Source organism: Acomys minous (assembly GCF_964271855.1).
Source record: "Acomys minous genome assembly, chromosome: 15".
NCBI lineage: Eukaryota > Metazoa > Chordata > Mammalia > Rodentia > Muridae > Acomys > Acomys minous.
Window position 1 is genome coordinate 29,300,730 of NC_140497.1, and position 25,756 is coordinate 29,326,485.

General features: G+C 37.3%; 1 protein-coding gene, 1 long non-coding RNA gene and 1 pseudogene across 4 annotated transcripts in view; 1 reads left to right on the forward strand and 2 right to left on the reverse strand.

The window, feature by feature from the left end:
* Positions 1-2,177, reverse strand: part of MSR1 (macrophage scavenger receptor 1) — a 60,923-nt gene extending 58,746 nt beyond the window's left edge. For both annotated transcript variants that reach the window (XM_084759847.1, XM_084759849.1), the window contains exon 1: positions 2,037-2,177. In XM_084759847.1, the coding sequence (XP_084615973.1) occupies positions 2,037-2,048 (12 nt within the window). In that variant the 5' untranslated portion in view covers positions 2,049-2,177. The remainder of the gene's footprint in view (positions 1-2,036) is intronic.
* Positions 1-25,756, reverse strand: part of LOC311584942 — a 753,214-nt gene that overhangs the window by 61,984 nt on the left and 665,474 nt on the right. The window lies entirely within an intron of this gene.
* LOC311585002 (large ribosomal subunit protein eL29-like) lies at positions 25,027-25,512 on the forward strand (annotated as a pseudogene). The gene has a single exon. The product of its transcript is annotated as a large ribosomal subunit protein eL29-like (transcript).

The window sequence follows — 25,756 nt, forward strand, 5'->3', positions numbered from 1 at the left end:
CCACTCCCCAGCATTCTCTTACCTTTTATTTTGAGACAAGATCTTACTTAAATTGCTCAGGCTGGTCTTGAACTCACTCTGTATAGCTCAGGAATGCCTTAGGCTTGTTGTCTGCCTGACTACCTTGGCATTCCAAGCAGCTGGATAACAGGCCTGTGAGATTGTGTCTGGCCATTTGTCTTTTCATGTGCACTATATATCATTTCTTCGAAGATAAATCTCTACTTATATTTTCTATGACCTTCTTACAGTCAATTTCCTGTTAATAGTGGTGTAAATTATTCCAATGTAATCGTCCTTATTCTATTAAAATAAAGTCCTTGTTTTTATATAGGTAGATGAAGTTGTATATCACTTTTAAATTTAGTATATTTGTGCAAGCAGTGTCTCCATTAGTATATTTGTGCAAGCAATGTGTCCATGAAGAAAATGAGTGCATAAAGAGCCCTATTAAAGATGGAATCATATTGTGCCTGAAGATACTGACAGTATCCTTGGTAGTAAAATAGAAAGGGCATCAATGTCTCAATCTAAAACCAAAAGTGACTGAAAAGAATTTGATCAAGGTAAATTCTGTTAATTTATCAATAATAAAAACAAAAAAGTAAATTATAAAAAGATGGCAAATTGGTCCTACATAGAAAGATGAATTTGTAGATATATGATTTTTAAGAAAGCAGGAGTTCTTTTAAGTGCTTTGAATAATTTTTGTATTTGTAAAACATTAATATGCTATCCATGTAATGGGATACTCTGAAGACTAAGAGAAATTGTAAGCTTTCAGAATACACAGAAAACTGCCAATATACAAATCAGCATTGTTTTACAGTTCTGTATTGTTTTATGAGCTTTATTTATTTTAGCTTCAACACAAGTCTGTGAGAGATACAGTCAGATTTTCTCTATCTTACATTTAGGAAGCTAAGACATAAACGATTTAAGTATTTTCTCAATGCTGTATAGCTGGAAGTGAGGAATGTGGAGTTTGAAAGCAAGCAGACAGTGCGCTCATATGATGTCGGCCTCTTGCTACTGCTCAAAACATTCATCATTTCAGCTCTGTGACTATTCTGCCACAGTTCCACATGGTCAGTGATAACAGCAGTCTAATTTTATGCTGGGTAAGTCTCAGTCATCCATCCAGATCACCCTAAATTGTAACATCCCCATGAAGATACTTTTATAGCTCTGTCTCCCTTTAAAATAATACTCACTCCTTTTCACACAGAAGTTACCTAAAGCAGTCTTATTCTATGTAGGATGCCCAAACTACATTCACTCTGATCGGGCATTTGCTTTATATTGAGAACTTCTTACAAAATTCTACGTATTTTTTCTTTATAGCTCTCCCATATATGTAACTTAAAATGTTGCAGCAGAAGAGTCTCAGCCAATATTCCCTCTCTGAACAAGGAAAGAGTCCTAAAACCATCAGATGAAAGCCAAAAATGCCATGAGAAGAGAAAGGTGAGGAAACAAACTAATTCATTAAACAGACTTTGAATGGAACCAACAACATTTTAACAAAGCACAGATAATTATGTGGCAAAGCTGCTTGGTAATCTCACTATAAAGTAGTTTATTTTGTTCATATTTATTATATTTTATTTATTTTTTATTTTATTTTCTTCTTTATTAATTTATTCTTGTTACATCTCAATGGTTATCCCATCCCTTGTATCCTCCCATTCTTCCCTCCCTCCTATTTTCCCCTTATTCCCCTCCCCCATGACTGTTCCTGAGGGGCATTACCTCCCCCTGTATATGTTCATAGGGTATCAAGTCTCTTCTTGGTAACCTGCTGTCCTTCCTCTGAGTGCCACCTTAACAAAAACCTTGGCAGGAATTTTTAGTACTTTTTTCCCGTTAAACAACAAAACCAAAGAAAGAGTTCTACTAGAAAGTACAGATCAGACACTATACAGCTTTCACCCCCTGCCCATCTCTCTTCTCAACCCCCACACATTCTCCCTGTACACAGCGCAGACACACCATCAATACAAATAATTTTAGAAAAAAAATAAATTAAAATATACCTCTTTGGACATTGTTGGTTGAAAGGCAGCACTGATTTGTCCACTTCCCCCTCTTTACAATTGAAACCTAAAATCTTTATCACGTTGTATTTCAGCATCTGGCCCACAAGGAAAGGAAATGACACAGTTGTGTGTTGAAAACCTTTCTTTGAAATGTGTTTCAATAGCCTTCACATTAACGCACAAGTTTGCAAAATCTAAATTTGTCAGATAAGTCATTCCCCTTTCCTTACAGGATATTGTAAAAAGAAAAGAAGAAGTTAAAAAAAAAAAAAGAGCAAGAATTTAGGCCAGAGTGTAAGCTAACCTCCCACTAGTCATTCCTGGCTAATAAGTTTTGTGTGACTTCTACAGCGTTCAGTGTTCCCATTGTGTCTTCTTGCAGTCACAGGGCACTGAGAAAAGACATGAAGTTTTGTTTTCTGCTATTCTCCCCTCCTATATTTATAGGAAAGAGTGCAAAAAAGACTAAAGTGCAAAACATAAAGAATATGGAATCTAACAAAGGGATGCAACAATCCTGACGCCACCTCAGCTGCCTCCTGCTTCCTGCACCTTCCTAGAATCATATTTGACTAAGGAGGCTAAAACACCAGCTCAAAGGAGGGGGGAACCCTTTACCTTCCGGCACGTGGCCAGGGGTCTGCACATTTTGCTTTATCCATTCACTTATGTTCCGCAAGTTCAAGTATAACACACTTAAAAATTTAACATTGCGTTATTAAGATTTTACAAGGAATACTTCTGAACAAAATATATAGATTATGTATATTAAACCATCCCTGCATGCCTGGAATGAAGCCTACTTGGTCATGATGAATGATATCTCTGATGTGCTCTTGTATTCGTTTTGCAAGTATTTTATTTAGTATTTTTGCATCGATGTTCATCAGAGAAATTGGTCTGAAATTCTCTTTCTTTGTTGAGTCTTTGTGAGGTTTAGGTATCAATGAGACTATGGCCTCATAGAATGAGTTTGGTAATGTTCCATCCCTTTCTATCTTTTGGAGTAGTTTGAAGAGTATCGGTATTAACTCGCCCTTGAAGGTCTGGTAGAATTCAGCACTGAAGCCATCTGGCCCTGGGCTTTTTTTGGTTGGGAGACTATCAATGATTACTTCAATTTCTGTAGGGGAAATGGGACTATTTAGCTTGTTTATCTGTTCTTCACTCAACTTTGGCAAGTGAAATTGATCAAGAAAATCATCCATTTCCCTTAGATTTTCAAATTTTGTGGCATATATGCCTTCAAAGTAGGATCTTATGATTCTTTGTATTTCTTCAGTGTCTGTTGTTATGTCTCCCTTTTCATTCCTGATTTTGTTGATTTCAATACTGTCTCTCTGTCTTTTAGTTAGTTTGGCTAAAGGTCTGTCTATCTTGTTGACTTTCTCAAAGAACCAGCTCTTGGTTTTGTTGATTCTTTGGACTGTTTTTTTAGTTTCTAATTTGTTAATTTCACCCCTGAGTTTGATTATTTCCAGGCGTCTACTCCTTTTGGGTGTTTCTGCTTCTTTTTTTTCTAGGGCTTCCAGTTGTGTCGTTAAGGTGTTTATGTGCGATGCTTCCAATTTCTTTTTGGTGGCGCACGCCTTTAATCCCAGCACTCGGGAGGCAGAGGCAGACGGATCGATGTGAGTTCAAGGCCAGCCTGGTCTACAAAGTGAGTCCAGGACAGTCAAGGCTATACAGAGAAACCCTGTCTCGAAAAACCAAAAAAAAAAAAAAATATATATATATATATATATATATATATATATATATATATATATATATATATATATATATTATGTCCCACAAGCAATTCTTGATTCTCTAAACAGAAGGAATCGTGATATTATTATTATTATTATTATTATTATTAGTAGTAGTAGTAGTAGTAGTAGTAGTAGTATCATTGTTATTATTATCATCCTCATCATTGTTATATTAATATTATTATTAACTACTACTACTACTACTATTCTCTCACACAGCACATCTCAATAGCAGTTTCCCCTCCCTACACTCTTCTCAGTTCCCCTTATATACACATCTCCCTTCCCCAGGATCCACTCCTCCCTTTCCCTTCAAAAAAAGACCAGGCTTCCTAGGGATATCACCAAACCCAGCATAATGGTAAGACTAGGCACAAGCTGTCATTGCATGGCTGAAGAATCAACCCATCAGGAGGAAAATGGTCCTTAGAGCAGGCAAAAGAGTCTGAGACACCCCACTCCCACTGTTAGGAGTCCCACAAAAACACCAAGGTACACAACCATAACATATATGCAAAGGACTTAGCACAGACCCAGGCAGTCTCTATCATTGATGCTTCAGTCTCTGTGAGCTCCTATGAGCCCTGCTTAGTTGACTCGGTAGGCCTTATATTCCTGGTGTCCTCGAGCATAATTTTGCTATACTCATAGACCGGTGTGCCTAGCCCAATCATCATAAGAGAAGCTTCTACTGGCAGCAGATGGGAGGAGATGCAGAGACCCTCAGCCAAACATTAGGCAGAGAGAGAGAGGGGGTGGGGGAGCCTAAATTAGAGATCTCCATTAGGTATCTCCCCTCAGAGTTTGGGGAATCCTTATGGAAGAGAGAGAAGGACAATTGTAGGAATCATGTTTCTTAATAGATGGCAGTGAAAGTCAGTAAGCCCAAAGGTATGAATAAGTGATAAGGTAATAGTAATGCTGTTTACAATAATAGCATGGTGAGCCCACTCCTAAGGTTATTAGTAAAAGGCTATGAGTGGGCAAGGGTATAGCTCAGTGATAGAACACTTGTCTAGCATTAGCTAAGGCCCCTGGTTCAATCCCTAGGATGACATTTTTTAATTAAAAGGAAAATAGTAAAAGAAGCATTTAAAGGGAGCATACCATGTCTAGCCATCTCTAAGTCCACCCATGCTACACTAGCACAAAGGCCAGCGTGGGCATTATTCCATAGCCACATGGCTACAGTATCTCGTTAGAGTATAGAGGAAGAGAAACTGGAGCTGGAGATGCAGAGACCCACAGACAAACAGTAGTCAAAGACAGGGGGCATGGAGAAAGGGAGAGAGGGCGAGAGACCCCAAATTAGAGATCTGCTTTGGGTTCCTTCCCTTGGAGTTTGGGGAACCCCTATGGATGAAGAGGAGGCACAATTGTAGGAATCAAAGAGATTTCACATAGTTTCCCTTCATTACTATTATTTAATAACTCCGAGTATAGGACACGGGGCCTATGATATATGGAGTAGAAGAATCACATCTACCTACCCAGGCATGACAGTGCTGGCTTGTGAACCTAGCACTCAGGAGACTGGGGAAGGAAGATGCAAGTTTGAGGTCTACTAGACATCCCATGAGATCTTGTTTTAGAAAAAAAAAAAAGACAATTATATTGTTAAATGTAGATAACCTGTTAATACTACAAGATTGTAAAAAGTCACACTTAAGAAGTTGCAAATTATGACAGTTACTTTCCAACCTTCTGTTTTTATGAAGGTTTTCTAGATTAGGTTCAGCTTCATTTTTGGTCTACTGCAACATTGTTTTAGATGTATAATCTGTACTTCTCAATGCTAACTTCCCTTCTTCGTTATTTCTTCATTCTCTGGTTAACCTAATTGTTCATGTAAAAAAAAAATCTCTTCTATGTAAAAAAAATAGTCATTATCCACACATTTAATTTTTATATAATTATATTCATCTATAAATTTAATAATATAGTATAGCATTATTAATAATATAGCATAGATATTTTATAATATTGTAAATAAAAACTCCTTACCCAGCTGGGGGAAAAAGACTGAACTCTAACCAAAGGTTAATTGCAACCAAGGAAGGAATGAGGAATGTCTGAAGAGGAGGACTCTATTTGTTTCATTTACTTCTGGACACTCTATCACTCTTTGTCAAAAAAGTGCGGTGAACTGAGGAGATGGCTCCAAGGATAAGCGGGATTACCACCATACTTAACAACCTAAATTTGATTCCCACGATCTACATGGTGGGAAGAGAAAACTGACTCCTTCAAACTGTCCTCTGAGCTCCACATGTGTCCTGTAGAATGGCATTGCACCCATCTCCTCAAAAGGTGTGTGTGTGTGTGTGTGTGTGTGTGTGTGTGTGTGTGTGTGTGTGTGTGTGTGTCTGTGTGTGTAATGGGAACAGGAGAAGTATACCTGTTTGTACTCAGTTCCTGGGAGCAATTCCCCCTGGCATAATCATCAGGATTTTAGCAGTCCAGCAATTCAACCAAAGTTGAAGCTGGAACTTGGAACAGCTGCTGGAACCCAGAGCCCCAAAGTGTTCTCTGGAGCAGTTCTGTCTTGGAGATTCTCAGAGGAGAGCGATGAGCAGCCAAACAATACCAACACCCATAAAGGCCCGCCTCCTGTTTTGGGCTCATATATATTGGCTCTCAGAGTCTGTAATTAAATTCTTTCAGCTGGCAAAAACCAAGCCCCCACATGAGGTAGTTCTTCTTCTAGTAGATAAACATCACCTGTTCTCTCACAAGTCTGTTCCCCATCCCACACTTGGGATCAAAACGAAAACATGCTTACATCCACTGCAGCCTTTAAACATGTACCCACAGTGGATGTTGCATAAGATTTTCCTAGTATCCAGTAAAGGTTCATAATCCCTTAGAGAAATACATTGGAAAACTGAGTAGGGTTCATTATAGGAGATGATCCTGAGCTTAACAGAAGACCTAATATTTTATACTGTATCTCTAAAACTGTAACTGGTCATTAGTCATAAAAGGAAAGATATGACATACAGGTTCTGAAGAGATGGCTCATTATCTTTGAGTATATACTGCTTTTCTAGAGGATCCGAACTTGATTTGCAGCACCCATTTCAAATGGCACACAACCATGTGAAATGGCACACAACCATGTGTAATGCCACCCAACCATGTGAAATGCCACCCAACCATGTGAAATGCCACACAACCATGTGAAATGCCACACAACTATGTGAAATGGCACACAACCATGTGAAATGCCACCCAACCATGTGAAATGCCAGCACCTGGGGTCTGATGCTTTCTTCTGGCTTCCAAAAGACACTGCATTCACACTCATAAACCCATATACATATGCCCAAATACATATAAAAAATAATAAAATAAAATATTTTAAATTATGGCATAAGTGTGTGATATTTTTATTTTATTTGTGTCTTCTGAAATAAAACAAATGAGTTCTGATTTAAATACAGAGTTTGAGAATGCTGAAATGTGCATATACTTCCAAGTGAACACAATAACTCTATAGAATTATCAAAACAATGCAAAACATAGACAAACACAGAGAACCAGAGCAGAGATTATTTTACTTCAGGCAGATACCACCAGAGTCTCAAACATGTAGGGATATAACAGAAACAGAAACAGAAACAATAACAACAACAACTTCTTCTTCTTCTTCTTCTTCTTCTTCTTCTTCTTCTTCCTCTTCTTCTTTCTTCTTCTTTTCTCCCAAATCCCACATTTTTCTTTTTTCTCCTTTGTCAAATATGGTCCTTACTCCTTAATCTTGATTTTCTTATGTTTAAGCCTAAAGCTAATATTGGTTCTCCAATGAAAAATGTGAGATCACTGGATCCTTCCATTTTTCCCTATTGGGCCCCATTGGATGCATCTTTTCTCTGATTTAAACTACTATATTCCTTGTCTTTTCAGCTGACAGATTAATAAGATGGTGGATCTAATCTTCCCTATAAACCTACAAAACGGCTCTGAGTATGTCTCGGATAGTGTTTTCAGAGAGGTCAAACAGAGAAGAGGAGAGACATCCTGACTGTGGGCAGCTGAGCTGTCAAGTGATGATCTGGGCTTCTGGTCTGAGTCAAAAGGAGGATGTCCGTAGCAGTGAGCCTGTCTTGGATACTGACTTAGGTCTCATGGTGTTCAGATGGGCCACGTTCCTGTTGCCACGCCTTCCTCCCCCACAGTGGACTTATGCTTCTGAAATCGCAGCACAAACAAATCCTCCCTTGCTTTTGGTCAGCTATTTGGTCACATAAGTAAGAAACACCACCAGTACAAAGTGTGGCTCATTTGGGGTCTCTGGTGAATCTTAGGCCGCTGAGGCTGCTGGACTCAGTGTTCTTACTATAAGAAGGATACCTAAATATTAATGTTGACAAACACCAGAAATCTAAGACAAGCAGAAGAAGATATTCTTGGACCAAAAGTTCTCCATGGAATCCTAAACAATCCTGATATGACCATAAAAAAAAAAAAAACCTCATGAGTGTGTGGGCAGAGGGTTCTCATGATGGCTCAGTGGCTACGAGCACAGGCTAAATCTTTCAGAGGAGCAAGGTTCAGTTCTCAGCACCCATACACCAACTTATAACCCTCTGAAGTCTCAGTTCCATTGGAGCTAACACCCTCTTCTGGCCTCTGCTGAACCCAAATTGCAAATGGTTAACAGACATAACACAGGCAAAATAACTATATATTTAAAAAATAAAAATAATTCCATTGAGTTGTTCAGACTGCTGAGGCATAAAACACCACCTAAAATATCTGACGATGGAGAGTGGAGGTTTATCCCCTTATCATATGTTCCAGAGAGCCTCCACAAGCAAGACCCACCCTTCACTGAGGAGATCTTAGCAGGGCCTCATAATACCCATGTGAATAAGGGGTCACTGCTTGATTCTAGTTCAACTTAATATAGGGAAATATTCAACTATGAAATATACGTGAAGCCCCCTGTCCAAAGACAAAAAGTCATGCAAAAGACATAATAATAAATTATAAAACGTTTCTTCTACCCTATACCTTACCATTCAACGAACAAAGCTGCAGAAGACCAGAAGATCACAGCACAAAGATGCTATGTCATTTTTGTTGTTTGTTTTGGAGATTGAAGTTTATAATAACAATTTCCCCTTCCCTTTCTTCTCACCAAGACATCCTATACACTTGTCCTTCTCCTCCAAATTCATGACCTATTTATTCATTAATTTTTATTGTATGCATACATGTGTTTGTATAAGCATATATCTCTAACTGTAACCTATAAAGTCCATACAATATTACTTGTATGTGTGCTTAAGAAATAATTATTTAAAAGGAAGTATGTATGGAAAACCAAAGTAAATAGAGAAGGTAAAATAAAGGTGTACTATAAGGAGTTTTAACTTCTAAAGGCAGTATCTACATAAAACATGTTTTAAAAACCCAAAACCTCACTAAAGTAATATAAAACCTCATGTAAGTGTTTCATAAATGCCATGGATCGCATAGTTTTAGACAATTAGGGAAGTAAAATAAGCAATTACAAAATGATGGTGACTAATTTCCTTGCAATGTCAGCTATCTACAGCAACCAACATCCACAGTTCACCAATTCCTTATGATTATGTCTTACTAAAAAGAACCAGAAATGTAAGAAAGAAAGTGAATATGAATCCATTGGGGGTGCTATTTTAGAAACATAAATATATATTGTACTGAATTTAGGCAAACATGGGCTCAGAATCCTAATGAAGGCAAGATAGAGTTTGAGTTTCAGAGTCCTAGAAATGTCAATTAAGCAGAATAAACAAACAGCTCCAAGGGAAACGCTTACCCAGAATCTCTGAAATCATGGGCTGTCAATCTAAAGAGTTCACAACGAGAATCAGGGCCTGTGGAAATGTCTCTGTTCATAAAGGACATAACTTTGTGTTTCATACAGAACACACACTTAAAATCTGATCACAGGAGCGAGGGCCTATAAGCAAGTGTTAAACAGCCAGAGACACACGAATCCCTTGAGCTTACCAGACAGCTAGTCCAGCCAACTTGGGATGAATTGGTGAGATGTCCTGTCTTCAAACAAGCCAAGAAAAAAGGAACATGGAGAATGATTAAAAACGATACTGGCGCTGACCTCTAACTTCCATGCAGATGCGCAATCATACATGTGTACACATGTGAACGCAGATACCCAGCCACACGTAGACACATGAACAGGGAGAAAGATGGAGAGAGACAGACAGAGACAGTGAGAGAATAGGCAGTCTACACTTTGGCCTAGTAGATTGTAGTGAAGTATATACCACTTATTTTATAAACATTTCATGTCTTCCATTTTATTTGTCTCCATTTTGAAATTAGCAAATTTAACAGCAAGTTCATATATTCTGTAGGGTCATATATCACACTGTATATTTTTTTAAGTTTTTCCCACTGAATCACCAGGGTCACCTAGACCGTCTGTAACCACTCAGTGGCATATCCTATACATCGTCCCCTGACCTTAATTATTCCAGAAGTTATTGCTCATTATTATCTGTAGTGTCTCTAAAGGTGCGTTCCTTCTTTTGTGCTTTAATAAAGGTTAGCTTTTTATGTCCCCCAGATCCCTTAGCGTGAGTCATGGGCAATTCTAAAGAGGAAGCACGTGCAGACAGTAATGAGAATCACGGAACCTTTTGCTTGACTCCCAGGCTCCTGAAGTAAGAATATCAAACCTTTGTCTGGTCCCAGCTGAAGAAGGCCTTACTCCCGGGTAAACCTTGTACTCTTTGGAGTTTCTCACTAGAAAATAAAAGCTGTCATGCAGATTTAGGTTTTTTTTCTTCCTTAGCTCACATCTGACCATAGCCATTGATATTCCTCTCTTTTGTCATTTTTCTATAGTTATTCCCTACCAGAGATTTAAAATGTTGGATCTCTTATCTGTACCTTTTTTGTATATTTGTAAAGCAGTCTAGAAAACATTGAGAAATACCTAACTGTTAAATAATTAAATGGGATTAAAATCAATTAAAGAATGGATACATATTATACAAAATATTATGTTCATAGGTTATAGGATAAGTACCAGAGTTCATTTTTACAATTTCAGTTAATATGATTTGATAAAGAATACATTAAAGATCGACAGATTTTTTTTTCAGACAGATTTTTAAAAGCACTTCCTGAAGTATTTGAATGGCATTTCATTCAAGAGTTGTATTCAGGAAGGATGTTGCTTCATATACTCGGTGAAAAGAGAACTTTTCTCCATTTTTTTTATGCCACGATGTCCCAGCCTTCTGCTTCTCCAGCAGGCTGACACATTAGTCAGAGTCAAGTGGCTGCTTGACCTCCGGCCCCTGATCACACTGGATCAAAGGGAAGTTAAGCAGATTTCTAGAAGGAAGAAAAGTTAATCTCCATACGAACGTCCACTTAAAGTATCAAAACCGAATCACATAAATATAGTCTTAGAATGCTTATAGTGTTTTAAGGAATTACTTGACCCTATAATCAATCAAACAAGGAAATAAACAAAATTGATAGGTCTGTTGGGTAAACTTTTGATGACAATATTTCCTATTTGCACAGTGCTTAACACCTGCCACTGTTGTAAGGATTCAAACATTTTAGTTGTACTATGTCTGGAGGGGTGGAATATTTGAGGAAAATTCCATGAAGTTGGTATAAGGAGCTATGGGAAGCATAAAACCTAGGTCAGAATAATTTCCTCATTTTGGAGATGCCCACATCCTAATTCTCACAAAAGAAGTGCCTTGTTTCAGAGGAAAGGGAAACCACTCTTGTCTGTGGAAATAATGGTATTTACATTGAACTCACTCAGGTGACAGCACAAGAAGGAAGTTATGATGACATCCCTGGGTTAATCCAGTGGAATCAAAGTCATAAGTAAAAACTGAATAGAGAGAAAGAGTGGGAGAGACGGAGAAAATTGGTTCTGAGAAAAAGATGGAGAGATGTAAGGTTGTTGGCTCTGATGATAAAGAATGAAAGCCACTTGCTAAAAAATGAGTGTACCTAAAATGGGAAAAGGTAAGGGCACATTTTATTTTTCTCTCAAGCATCCAGAAGTATCCAGAAGCATCCAGAAAGCAATGATACCCCATTATCGGCTTGATTTTTGTCTCAGGGAGATCTGTTTTAAACATCTAATCTATAAATGAACTGTTGGTTTTTAAAAGCGCTGTTTGTGTAGATGTGGCACAGAAGCAGGAGAAAACGAAGCTTTTCCTGACTGTAACAACAGCATACAAGCCTGGATGAATTCAAAACGAAAGTTTGCCCTTCACAGGTCTAGACACTAAGGCACATCAGATCTGATTGGTTGTCTTCCTCATACCTTTTCCCTCAAGCTTCAGGCGTCTTTGTGGAAGAGACTACAGAAAAACCTGTATGAGCTAGAAGATGTAGATGACTTCTTTGGGAAAAGAAGAGCATTTTCCGGGCATGTCAAGGCACATAGGAAGTTACGAAGACTATTGCAGTATGCATAAGACCTGCAGAGGTTCAAGCCTGAGAAATGAAAGTGGTCACAGAGTCTCCTCATAAACCAAGAAGTTATTTGCAATCGATAGCTACCTGAAGATGGAATATTAGGGTTTTTTTTTATGGATTGACACTTAATATATCAACTACCGTCAAAGGCAGACACAACACTCAAATGTAGTCAGACAACATAAATCGGACCCCTCTGCTTTTGTTGTGCCATTTTGTTTTGTTTTACATTTGTTGTTGTTGTTGTTTTACTTTTAGAGAGATAAACATGAGGAACATAAAGATGAAAGGGACAGAAGATGAGGGTAGATTGGGGGAGGGTTTTTGAGGGTTATTGAGAAAAATATGTTGTATGAAATCAGCAAATAATACATAATATATTTTAAAGACTAGCAATGGCATTAGAATCTCAGAATCAGTGTGTGTGTGTGTGTGTGTGTGTACACTAAGTTTTGATCCATAGCTACATCTCTGGGAATGGTAGACCTATCTTGGGTTTGTATTCCCTAAGGAGAGGCTTTTCATTTGTTTATTTTGTTTTGCTTTTCAAGGCAAGATTTCTCTGTGTAGCTTTGGCTGTCCTGGACTCACTTTGTAGACCTTTGTAGATGAGGCTGGCCTCCAACTCACAGCAATCTGCATGCAGCATTTGCCTCCCTGAGTGCTGGGATTACAGTGTGCTACCATGTCTGGCTAAAAAGAGCTTTTTTTTTTTTTTTTTTTAAATTGGCAGAATCCAGATGAGTTTTCCAAGGTATGTGATTACAATCCTTCTGGCTGTAAAGCCTAGTGGAAGCCACTGGAACTCCTCTAAAGAGTAGATTTCAGGACAGAAGACAGTAAGTGCTCCCTGCTGCTTCTACAGAAAGGTAAGTGAGATAAGGTACAGGATGAACTATTTCTTTTTCTGATACTGTTAACTGGGTGGCTAGGGTGCAATGAGTGCCCCCTAGTGGACATGTATATTTTATGCTATTGCCCATTTGGAGTTTGGTAATCAAAGCATTCTATCAAACTCACAGCGTCAGAATAAAAAAAAAAAATACTTGATTGCGTATCCTATGCTACTTTCATCCTGGGAATGAACCTCTTCGGCCATCATACACAAGGAGCAGACGTTCAGCAGAGAGAGAAGTGATTCATGGCTGGCAGGGAAAGTTGAACATTTTCCCAAAAGAGAACTGATGTGATCTGGTCCCTTGATGAGTTTCTAATACGTCAACAATAGACCATACGCTTGCGCTTCCTGATATGGCCTCGCCCTTCACATAGAGGATACACTGATTACGTCTGACTTCTTCTCAGGAGGAATGACGGACTCTTATTGGACAAGAAAACAAGACCCAACACTTGAAGATGTCAGCTTGATTTTCTAGTTTTCAGAGCTTCACGTGGTGCCACTAAAATAGAAACAAGCATGCGCCTATGCAACTAGGATTACTGTTCTGGTACAGAGTCTAAGTTTCAGAACGCATTTTTCCATTTTTATTTTAAGTAATTATAATTGATTAAAATGAATTCATGGGCTTATCGTTACATATTACTTTCTTTTAGAAGTCAATTTTATAAAAATCGAGGAAGGAAACAGGAAAGAAGCAGGAGAAGAATAGACCACCATTAATTTTTTGTTCTCTTAACTTTCTTGTTTTTTATATTATTTCTTTGCCCAAGTTTTCAAACAGGATGAAAACTAAGGACATACATATTCCTAATATATTTTAAATTTAAAAGTAGATAGTAGAGCTTCATAATTATATATTCCTTAGCACATAACTCATCATTATTGCCATGTATTTTATACACAGTACACTCCTAAATATTTAGTTCTTTGTGTGCTCTGGGAAAAAATACCTCAGGGCCTCGTGCTTGCAACCCCCATGTGCTATACCACTGACCGAGAGTGGATAATGGAAACTGGTACATTTACACAATGCAATATTATTCAACTTTAAAGAAAAATAAAATCTGAAGGCAAATGAATGAAGCTAGAAGTACTCATCCTGGGTGAGATGACTCAGACTCTAAAAGACAGAGGTAGCATGTTTCGTCTTAAATATAGATGTTAGATTTTAGGTTTTACATGCATGTGTTTCAATCTGAATAATCACTGAGCCTTGATAGCTAGTAAAGACCAGGGAGGAGGAAGACATTTTCCAAGGAAGGAGAAATAGAGTAAAGTGTTATAAGGACATAAAGGAGGAACTGGGATCAGAGAATTCAAAGAGGGTGAGAATGGGAAGGCAGGGTATAAATGTAGTCACCGTGTGATGGGGAAGACAGTGCCCCAAGGGAAGACAGTGTCATGCCAAGTAGAAGCTCCAATGCCAGACATGAGTTACAACTTACTGAGTTGTTGGCCTAAAGGGTCCCATAGACTGTGCCTAAATATCACAGGCCACCGCCAAGGCTATTGGTTACTATACATTACCTGATGGTGATGTCCCTATTGTTGAAGACACAACCTACTTATCAATGAACATAGAGAAACTGAGCTAATTCCAAATTTTGCTCATAGCGATGAAAGGTCCTTTTCCACATTACCAGAGGAGAAAAACAATCATCAATATCACTCAGCTACTAACTCTGGAATCCATAGCAATGACCTGCCTGCTAAATATACTAGTGTAATAGTGGCACTATGTTATGGGGTAATCACAGGCCCAAATGTCAATGAAAATTAATTTTAAAATATATCATTCTTGTTCTGTTTTCTGTTTTAACTTTTTCCTTCTCATTCTTACCGATTCCATGAGGATTTTCTATCCTCCCACTCAATTATTCATTGCTTAGTTGACCAGAATTCTTACTACTATAATGCAAAGATACTTGACATAAATATAAAACAGCTGGTGCTATGTGAGAACACTAATTATACTTTCTTGGCTCCTATCCAAATCTCTCCTCTCCATGTTTCTGTCTCTCGTCTCTTTCCCATCCCTCCCTCACTTTCTGCTCTGCCTCATCATTTCTTTCTTCCTCTAGCTTTCCTACCTCTCTATTCCAGTTCAGTTTTTATAACAGAAAGTTTAATAGCTTAAACTGTTTAAATTACATTTATAAGTGGCCTGTGGTCTCTACCAAATCCTGGAAGGTATAACCACGCGGATCCTTTCAAGAAAAAAAAAAGTCATATCTGTTCCTCTTCCAAAACATGCTATCCTTTGTTATACTTAGATATTACCCATTTTAAAGTATTCCTTCAACCTTAGACATCTACATATAAACATCCTCATTGGCTAGATCTAAGATCAAAGCCTGGTTAGAGCTTCATTATACTGGCTTTGGTGATATGATGTAGTCCTACAGCTCTCTTCAGGACAAGATTTTTCAAAAATCTGTCTGCTAAGAACAGGGGTGAGGATTAAAGAAAACAGCCACGTTGGGTCATTAGCCAAAGTGTAGAAGATTTCACAAAGGACAAAAAGGCAGCTGCATGTGTTGAATAATACTTTGAAGAAGAGAAAAATTTCTAAAGTGGAAAAAATGAAACTATAATAAGTTGCTCAAGATTACATTTTTTCATAATACGAATGATGATGAGCTTTCTATTATTTAGATATGAATACAAATTATCTTAAGAATATTCCTTTACTTTGCAAAAGCTTTTTGAAAATGCAAATGAGTTCACCTCCATCTGTTATAATGCTTACAACAAATTTACATAGCACTTCACATGGCATTATCATAACCCAAGGGAGAAGTTTCTATGGCTGTTTCTTCATTATATGGAAAAGATTTTTGTTTGTGTGTTTTATTTTGATTTACTGAGGTAGAGACTGGCATATAAAATAGCTCATCTTAAAACTTAGAACATAGGAACTCTACTTCTTATATTTAAGTATATCTACTAGCCAAAGGAAGATTAAAGTGAATTGCTTGAAAACTGGTGCTAATATTACTATATTATATTTTGGAATAAACTTGTATTCAAGTCATTTCCTTCATTCATACATTATGGATAAAGGAGTAATATAGGATATGTAATGACAGAGTATAAATCAGCTAGTAAAAATCTGTTGCAATAAAGAAACAGAGCAGTATTACTTAAGAAACACATTATAATGTCTTTAGTGTTGCCCAGAACCTGAGCATTTTTATCTTTTGTGATAATTTATTTATCATTAAGATTATTATTTTCTTCTGAAACAGGATTTCACTATGCAGTACAGGATAGCTTGGAAGTTGCCAAGTAGCCCAGCTTGTAATCTTCATGGCTCAATTACTTGAGTACACAAGATTTTTACTTTAATAGTATGAAAGACACTAGGAGCTATCTAGTACCCAGGTATTACAAGGCTGCTTAGTTTTTAAATCCAAATTCTGGGGCAAACTGTGTATTAGTCAGATAATTAAAATGAAATATTATTTAAATTCCTTTTAGAGTAACTAAACCTATGAAAACCTCATAGTTTTCAAAACCATATAAGGGTGCCTGACATCTTTTGCACCTCTAGCTATGTGCTATCAAATACCAAACTATAAATTGAATACTAAAATTAAAAAAAGGAACATTAGAAGAGGTCCACAGTGATTCTCACCTTAGGTCTAGCACGGTGAGCCTGAAACAGAAGGTCTAGGGTGATTGCTGTGCCCTGAGCATGGACTGCACAGGAGGATGCTGCCTCAAAATATCAAAGAAATGAACAAATGAAAAACAACAATGCAAAACAAAGAAAAAATAGAATATAAGCACCTCATTAATATTCATATTGTTTACCCAATATAATATTTTCAGAAATGTATACTGACTTACTGGTAAAATTTCTCCAATTACTGTACCTAATTGTTTAAGAGCAAGTGTCAGCATGCCTATTTATCCAACAATTTAATCAAAGTTTAATTTTACAGAAAGGAAGTCCACAGTTATCTTTTCTACTTTTTGATCTATTAGTCTTTTAAGTTTTTGAAGGCTTATTTTATTTTATTGGCTTGAATGTTTTTCCTGTATTATGTCTCTACAGTCTGTGGTTCATACAAAGAGGTCAGATCAAGTTATTTGATCCCCTGGAACTGGAGTTAAGGACTTTTGTAGCCACTATGTAGGTGCTAGAAACAGAATCCTGATCCCCCACAAGACTGATAAGTGTTATAAACCACTAAAGCCTAGTCCCCAGGCTCATATATTAATTATTGTTTTAATAGAATTCTTTTTTCCTTGACAATTCAACAATTTAAATAAAGTGTTTCACATAAAACATTATTGGAAAGATCATTATCTTTCTATTATATAATTAATTAATTTGCATATAGAGTCTACTATTGCACCCTTATGATAAAAATTTGAACCAAGAGCAATGTTACTATGTTTCAAATCTTGGATTTAGTACTTATTTACTATATATTACTTTGTGCAAGTTATTTAAGCCCTGTACCTACCTTTTCCTGTTGAGTAACAAGGATATAGTTAAACTACGTAGTAGACTTAAACTGCTCTTCCTAGTGAGAAAGCATGGGTGTCACACGTCACTGTTAATATTAATACAGTCATTCTGGTGGTATTCTGTTTTTAAATTTTGGGGGATCCACACTCTCAGGCCTTTTTAACGGATGTGTATTACTCTGGATACATATTAACTTTTACCTTTTTTTTTTAATCGAGTATTTAAGAAATCTAATTATTGTGGAGGCCTTGACCCCTCCAACTCCCTCAGTCATTCCCCCAGCTCTTCCACAGGACTCCCGAGCTTTCTAATGTTAGGCTGTGGTCTCTGCATCTGTTTCCATCAACTGCTGCCTTATGACTCTCAGAGGAGTGATGCCTGGCTCCTGTCTCCAAGCAGAACTGAATAACATTAATAGTCAGGTATTATTCACCACAAATGAGCCTGAAGAAACCTTAAGAGAGTGATGCCCCATTTCCCCTAAGGGGGGTTGGGTAGTTTCTGTTTGCTCTCTTGGGCTACAGATGCTTATTTTCATCAGGAGTTCGTTATAAGTTATTATTAGTCTTATACAGTGAGAAAACAAGGTTTGACTCAGGATTGTCTCTCTTTTCCTTTATCTTTCTTTCATAGGTAAGGAGATAGGAGCTGAAAAGAAAGAAAGGAGGATATAGAAATATATAAGGACGATAGAACAAAAAGTAGATTATTGAATCTAGTCCTCAATTTAAGGCCTTAACTTTTACTCACAAATAAGGTTATTTTTAATTCATTGGTATAGAATTTTGTATACGGACGCAAAATAAGTTTAATTTTGATACTTTCATATAGAAGTCAAATTTAAGATTATTCTTCATGCACATTATATATATATATTTGTACCCTAATATGAGGTATTGTACCCATTCAATTATAATACAAGGTTAACTTCCAATACCCTGAAAGTGCTATTGCAGGTTGTTTAGGATAATTAAGTAATGCAAGCTAATTGTTAGTTGATCAAATTATGGTCATGCCAATAATTAGTCTATTTTTATCACAAGAATATATATCCTATGTCTAACAGATAAATATGATTCTATAGATATATAAGGCAAAACAGTCCTACTTCCTCTTATCTATTCTAAATATAGTATAGTAAGGTACGCTTAGTCATATGTCCTATAATTTTCATGTCCCATGAAGTATTTACCTTTATACCTTTCACTGGTGATAGAATCCAAAGGTGGAGAGGAGGGTGAGGAACTCAAAAAAGGCACACTAACTTCCCATATTTGGTTTTCTGATAAGAAACAACTTGAAGGTTCAGAAGACTAGTAATTTGTAAATAAGCTGAGGCAAAAATTGACATATGCTGTGAGGCTGATATGAAGTTGCATCACTGGACTATTGAGAAAAACTGGTGAGCCATCAGGCTTTGTCAAACTACACCATCAGTGTGATTTCACTCTTCAGTTACAGGGAACTTCTGACTTCACCCTACACTATTGGCAAGAACCTTGAGGTGAATGTAATCTGTTGTACTGTAAAGGAAAAGAGACATATAATTAAACATAGGTAACGGGGAAATATTTATCTTTGTTAATTTTGAATTCAAACTATGTATTAAGATAAAAAGATAATAGAACTTTTACTTTGGGTCTATAGCTTTTTAAAACATGTGTTCAATTCTTCTTAAAACTCTTGGTATTCATGAAAAACTTTACTTACCAAGAAAGTGGGTCAGAGGAGAGGACATCCTATTGAGACTTTAGGCGAGAGTAGCATGGAAGAATGGGGAAATAGTAGGACCCACAGGGTCCTGGAAACCTACAAGAAGAACTTTATGACAGGCAGATCTGGGTCCTGGGGTCCTCCTCAAACTAAGGCACCAGCCAAGGAGAATATAGGCAGTAAACTTCGAACCCCTACCAAGACTTAGCCGATGAACATGATATTCTCCACCATTGAGTGGAGAGTGAGATCTGACTCTCACATGAACCCTGGTGCCCCTTTTCTGACCACGTCCCCTGGATGGGGAGGCCTGGCGGCACTCAGAGGAAGGATAGCAATTTACCAAGGAGAGACTCAATATTCTAAGAGCATATATAGGGGGAGGAGGTCTCCCTCATTCACAGACATAGGGGAGGGGAGAAGGGGGGAAGTGGGAGGGAGGGAAGAATGGGAGGAAACAGAGGAAGGGCTAACAATTGAGATGTAATATGAATAAATTAATAAAAAATGTAATAAAAAAACCTCTTGGTATTAAATTTTGGAAGATTGGGGCTTGAGATGGTTCCATGGTTATGATCAGTGCAATTGCCTGTTATTCCAGCCACTAGGACATCCAGTGGTATCCAAAGGCATTTGTATACTCATGCACATAATCCCACATAATCATAATTTAAAATAGCAATAATAATCTGAAAACAAATTTTATTTGAGAGAATAGCAGTCATACATTTTGTTACTTTTGAGAGCTTTGAGATGAGACAAACCTGTCATCTAATTCAAGCCTACCCAGCTTTTTAAACCAGAGTAACATAGACATCGTACTGTGATTGTTTTCAATTTTTATGCAAACTTGAAGAGTTTATGTACTACTTGTACATTTATTCCTGAAATGTTTTGAGAATCAACGGCATAAATGGTTCGTACAATAGTTTCCTGGCATGAGAAAGCATTTCACTAACTACTAAAGATCTTTAAAAGTTACAGAGCCTTTCATATTGTGTGTGTGTGTGTGTGTGTGTGTGTGTGTGTGTGTGTGTGTGTTTTCTAAAATGACTATTGTGTCATTCACAAACAAAATGTTTATTTTATCTAGGTTTGGCAGAGAGGCCCTGTGGGAACACAGGAAGGGGATGCAGGCTCTCCAGATAAGACCTGATAGGTGATGGTCAGATGGTGAGGGAGGAGGACCCCGCCTATCAGAAGTCTAGGTGAGGGGAATAGGGTAGAAGAGAGAGAGAGGACCAGGACAGAAATATAAGGGTGAGGGGACTATAGTCAGGATGTAATCTAAGCCTATCTAGGGTCTTGTATCAGAGTAACAGTGACATTTTAGTGTAATTGCTACCTATATATTTTGCTTTCATTTACTCTATAGGTCTTTTGTCTATATGTATATTATGGTTTTCAATTTAGTGTTTCTTTTTGTTTGTTTTTCAATTTAGTGTTTCTATGGGATTCCTAACTATACAAATGTTTGGGTCCCTGTAGAAGTATCTGTTTTTTGTACCCTTTCTTGGGTTCTTTTCCTTCTGTTTGTTTGTTTTGTCCTATTTTGATGTTTCAGTTTTTCTTCTATGTAGAGGAATTGTAACTCAGCAACATGGCTGCTCTGGCAAGGGACCATATCCAAATACCTATGTCTGTGTGAACCAGCTGGAATGCAGACATGCCCTGAGTTAGCACCTTTAATCCCTCTGGCTGGAATAGAGTACACACCTTTAATATCAAACAGTGAAGTCTAATTGAGGTGCAGACAAAGTGATGAATTAGAGATATATCTGATAGATTAAGTCAGAGGTAGGATATGCTCGACTCTTGTAAGAACAGATAGGAATTAGAAGCCACTTAAGAGCAATGCAGAGAGAGAGGGGCGGGGGAGAGAGAGAGGGAGTACATTTCTGTACAGTTCAGAGCAGTTCATTTTAGTACAGTCAGTTCATGGGGTTCAGAGGCAGTTTTTTTCCAAGCAGAGAAATCCAATGAGAAGTAGACAGAAGCCAGTTTCAATCAGTCAGATTGGAGAGGAGTTTTTGAGCCAGGACAGCTGAGTTGAACCAGTTAGCCAGAGTTCAGAAAGAACTAGAAAGGGTGAGTTCATTCAGTACTAAGTCTCGGAGGCAGAATACATTCTAGGCCTAGGTTAGCTGGAGGAGGCTGTAAGCTAAAACCATTTGGAAAGGCTTGCAGAAGATCAGATTTTTTAAAAATGTTTTTTATTTTTATTTTGGTGTTCACTGAATGTTTAATCGTTCACAACCAAATTTAATCTGAGTAAATGCTATGATGTTATTTCAGCATTTGGGTTTTGCTTGGTTGGGGTTTTGTTCTTTTTTGTTGTTGTTATTGTTTGTTTTTGTTTTTGTTTTGATTTCTTTGGGGGATTCTTTTTGGTTTTTAGAGACAGGGTTTCTCTGAGTCACTCTGGCTGTCTTGAAATCACTCTGTAGACCAGGCTGGCCTTAAACTCATAGAGACCCACCTGCCCCTGCCTCCTGAATGCTGGGATTAAAGGCATGTGCCACCATGCTCAGCTTTTTGTTTTGTTTTTAGTTAGACTTAAATTGTTTAGGATTTAGGAAAACGTTTTAAAGTCTAGAAAGATGATTTTAAGTTGACAAATACAAGATATGACAAAGAATGATGTAGATACAGAACTTTTGACACACTTAGATAGGATAGATAATATTTCCTTCAAGGTTACCAAAAACAGATAAGCTAAATATTTTGAATGTAACTTTTACATATGGCTTTCCTGGTTGTTTCATAACTGATCTTACTGTATGTAGTTTATTATAAATAAATAAATTCAATATGCAAAAAAGAAGATTAGCTTGTATTGATGCTAGAAGTTTCCAGGCCTAGGCATAGGGATATTTAGATAGGAACTGTCTGAGCTCAGCCCAAACCATGTAATCGTAAAGCTTGACTATGCATCTCATATCATCCCCTCTTCGGAGGATATGAAATCAACATTTACATCTCTGTTTTATTATATTATATTTTATTATTATTCCTTAGAACCTTGTTTGATTTCTAATAAGAGGTAGAGAGAAGGGGTCTCCAGATTGGAGGGGAAGTGGAAAAACCTGGAAAGAGAAGAGAGAGGGGAAACTATAACCAAGTTATAGTACAAGAGGAAAAAATATATTTTCAATAGAAAGAAATGCTCTCTTTGAGGTCTTTAGGCTGGTAGCACCTGTAATATGTCTCAGATAAAGCTTTTTACTTTACATTATTTTCTCATAATTTTCCTGCCTTTAACACCACCACTTTCAGGGCCAGAATTTTAAGAAAGTGTTTGTTTTTGTCTACGTAAAGCCTAGGATTAAATCATGTTTAAATGATTCCTACAAGATCTTGGTTGCTGTTTCTCCACCTTCGCATCAAATGCAAACTATTCTCTGAATGCTCATCCTGTGCTTCTTTTGAGAAGGCATGCGTACTCTAATTGACTCATTTAGAAATTTTAATAATTTATCTTGAGGTTTACTTACTTATATTGTTATCAGGAAAAATTATGATTTCAATACTTCCAGTTTTATTAAAAATATTTTATGGATCCAAGTATAATCTATCTTCATGTATTATTTGTACGCTTTTTAAAATTATTTATATTTGCTATTCTTATCTTCCTGTCACTCCATTCCTACCCCTTCTCTTTGTCTCTGTCTCCCTATCTCCCTGTCTCCCTGTCTGTCTGTCTGTCTGTCTGTGTGTGAGAGAGAGAGAGAGAGAGAGAGAGAGAGAGAGAGAGAGAGAGAGAGAGAGAGAGAGAGAGAGAGAGAGAGAGAGAGAGAGATGACATGATGTGTATTTGAGGGGGGCCGTGTCATGTCATGTACCCGAGGTCAGAGACCAACTTTGTAAAGTCAATTCTCTAGCTATGGGGCTTAAACTGCAGCTGTCAAACTTACATGACAAGAACTTTATGTACTAAATCATCTTTCTGGCTTCTGTAGGCTTTTTTTATAGTTTAAAGTAGTATTCTTACTGTGTTTAACTGAATAAATACTTGAAAGAAGCAAGTGATTGGATAATAGGTTAATTTTCTCTCATTATTTCATGGAGATGCCTTCTCAATTGCAAAAAAAGGCAAGGTGCTCTTGAAACAATGTGTCTTCTGTTGTCACCATTGAGTGGCATATTCAGTAGGAAGTAACACAGATAACCTTTGATAGAGCAGTCAAACTACTTCCCTATTTCTTTTTATATTAAATCCTTCAAATAAATGTATATTTTCCTATATATATTTTTCAATGATAAAGATTTTTTTCATGTACTTTATATGTATGCTTTTAGTTTTTTATAGTTTTTATGTCATGATTCATCATGATCACATTATGAAGAAGCTGACATATCTCAATTTTTTTGACATTTTCACTTTTCTGATTTTAATATATGTACTGTGAGTCAGGTGAGCTAATAGAGAAAATTCTTTTTACCTATTAGTGGTTTTTTTCTGGATTTTTAAAAATTTTTTTATTAATTTATTCTTGTTACATCTCAATGGTTATCCCATCCCTTATATCCTCCCATTCTTCCCTCCCTCCCATTTTCACCTTATTCCCCTCCCCTATGACTGTTCTTGAAGGGGATTTCCTCCCCCTGAATTGTCCTATATAAAACCACTAATAAAAATATTCCATGACAAAAATATCTATTAGTGGTTTTATATAGGACAATTGTTTAATTGCCCATATGAACTTTTCTGATCAAAATTACTAAATATTATCACTTCATCAGTAATGTGGTCTAGCTTGTGTTAAGTCACCAGAAGATGGTTTCATTATAACTACCTTGAAAACGTTCAACTTCTCCAGTGTCATGGCTGGCTACAATGAACTTCAGATGTGAGTCTTATTTGGTTGGGTTGGTTTTGTTTTTGTTTTGAGACAACACATTTTACAGTCTAAATTGGTCATATCTTGTGGTCCCCCTGCTTCACTCAACTGTGATTATGCCTGACTCAGTGATGGGCATCCTTCAGTGTTTAACTGATGGCTCATTGCACATTCTCTAATTGCATGGGCAGAGACAAATGGGTATAGTTGTGTTTTACCTTTTTGTTGCTGCTGTTGTTGTTCAGTTTTAAAAGAAATAAATATAAAAAGAGAGAATACCGAGAAAAACGAAAGTTCAGTGAAGAAACAAAAACCAGTCGTCCTAGAAGTGAATTTGAAATTGAATACAAAGTTACACAAGGGATAATTATTGAAGCGGCCGCTGTCTGGGAGTGTTTATACACAGCAACAGGAATGGAACAAAGACAAATTTTATAAACATTACCAAATTTGCCATGAAAATAATTTTAGAGGAATTGAAGCTATAAATGATTTCAAGTCAAAGAAACACTGGAGACTTGTATCACTTGCCAGCTAAAGAATTAAATGTTTAAGGAAAACATAGAATTGACTATGTGTTGTGAATTGTTACACGAAACTTGATGCTGCCTCTCTACATTTGAAAAAAGGCACGCCTGAAGTTATATTCATAAGAAAATAAATCACTTAAATCTTTAATGTTTTTAATATTTTATATTATACTATATTTTAAAATACTTTTCTTTTCTGTTTTGGCCATGACTGTAAAAAAAAAAAAATTTTTTTTTTTTTAGATTAGGTGATCATAGGCGCTGAGGCAGTCACGGGTTACCATGTAGTCATGGCCAAGTCCAAGAACCACACTTACACACAACTAGTGTCACCTTGGCACAGAAATGGCATCAAAAGACCCCAGTCACAGAGATACAGATCACTTAAGGAGGTTGACCTCAAGTTCCTGAGGAACATGCGCTTTGCCAAGAAGCACAAGAAAGGCCTGAAAAAGACGCAGGCAAACAACGCAAAGGCAATGAGTGCCCTTGCAGAGGCCATTAAGGCCCTTGTGAAGCCTAAGGCCGTTAAGGCCAAGATGCCAAAAAGCCCAACGACAAACTCAGCCGGCTTGCTTTCATTGCTCATCCCAAGCTTGGGAAATGGATTCGAAGCATGGCTAAGGGGTCGTAGGCTCTGCCAACCAAAGCCCAAGGTGCAAACCAAGGCAGAGGCCGCAGCTCCAGCTAAGGTCCTGGCTTCAGCCCCAGCTCAGGCTCCCAAAGGTGCCCAGGCCCCTGGGAAGGCCCCGTGGAAAAGGCTTCTGCCAATGTGAAGACAGATGGACGACTAGTGGGGTACATTTAAGTACACACTATTTACAGATGACCAGTGTCCTACGATGTTTTTACAAATAAACCAGAGGTAGGATCTGTTTTTAAAAAATTAGTACTGAACATTTAAAAGTTAACGGGATAATTGCAGTTTAGCGTATACACTATGCTTCTTTATCGTCGTTTTCCACGGCCTGTTGTGTTCCATGGTCCCTCACTACGTTATCTGGAGCGTATAGCCTATTT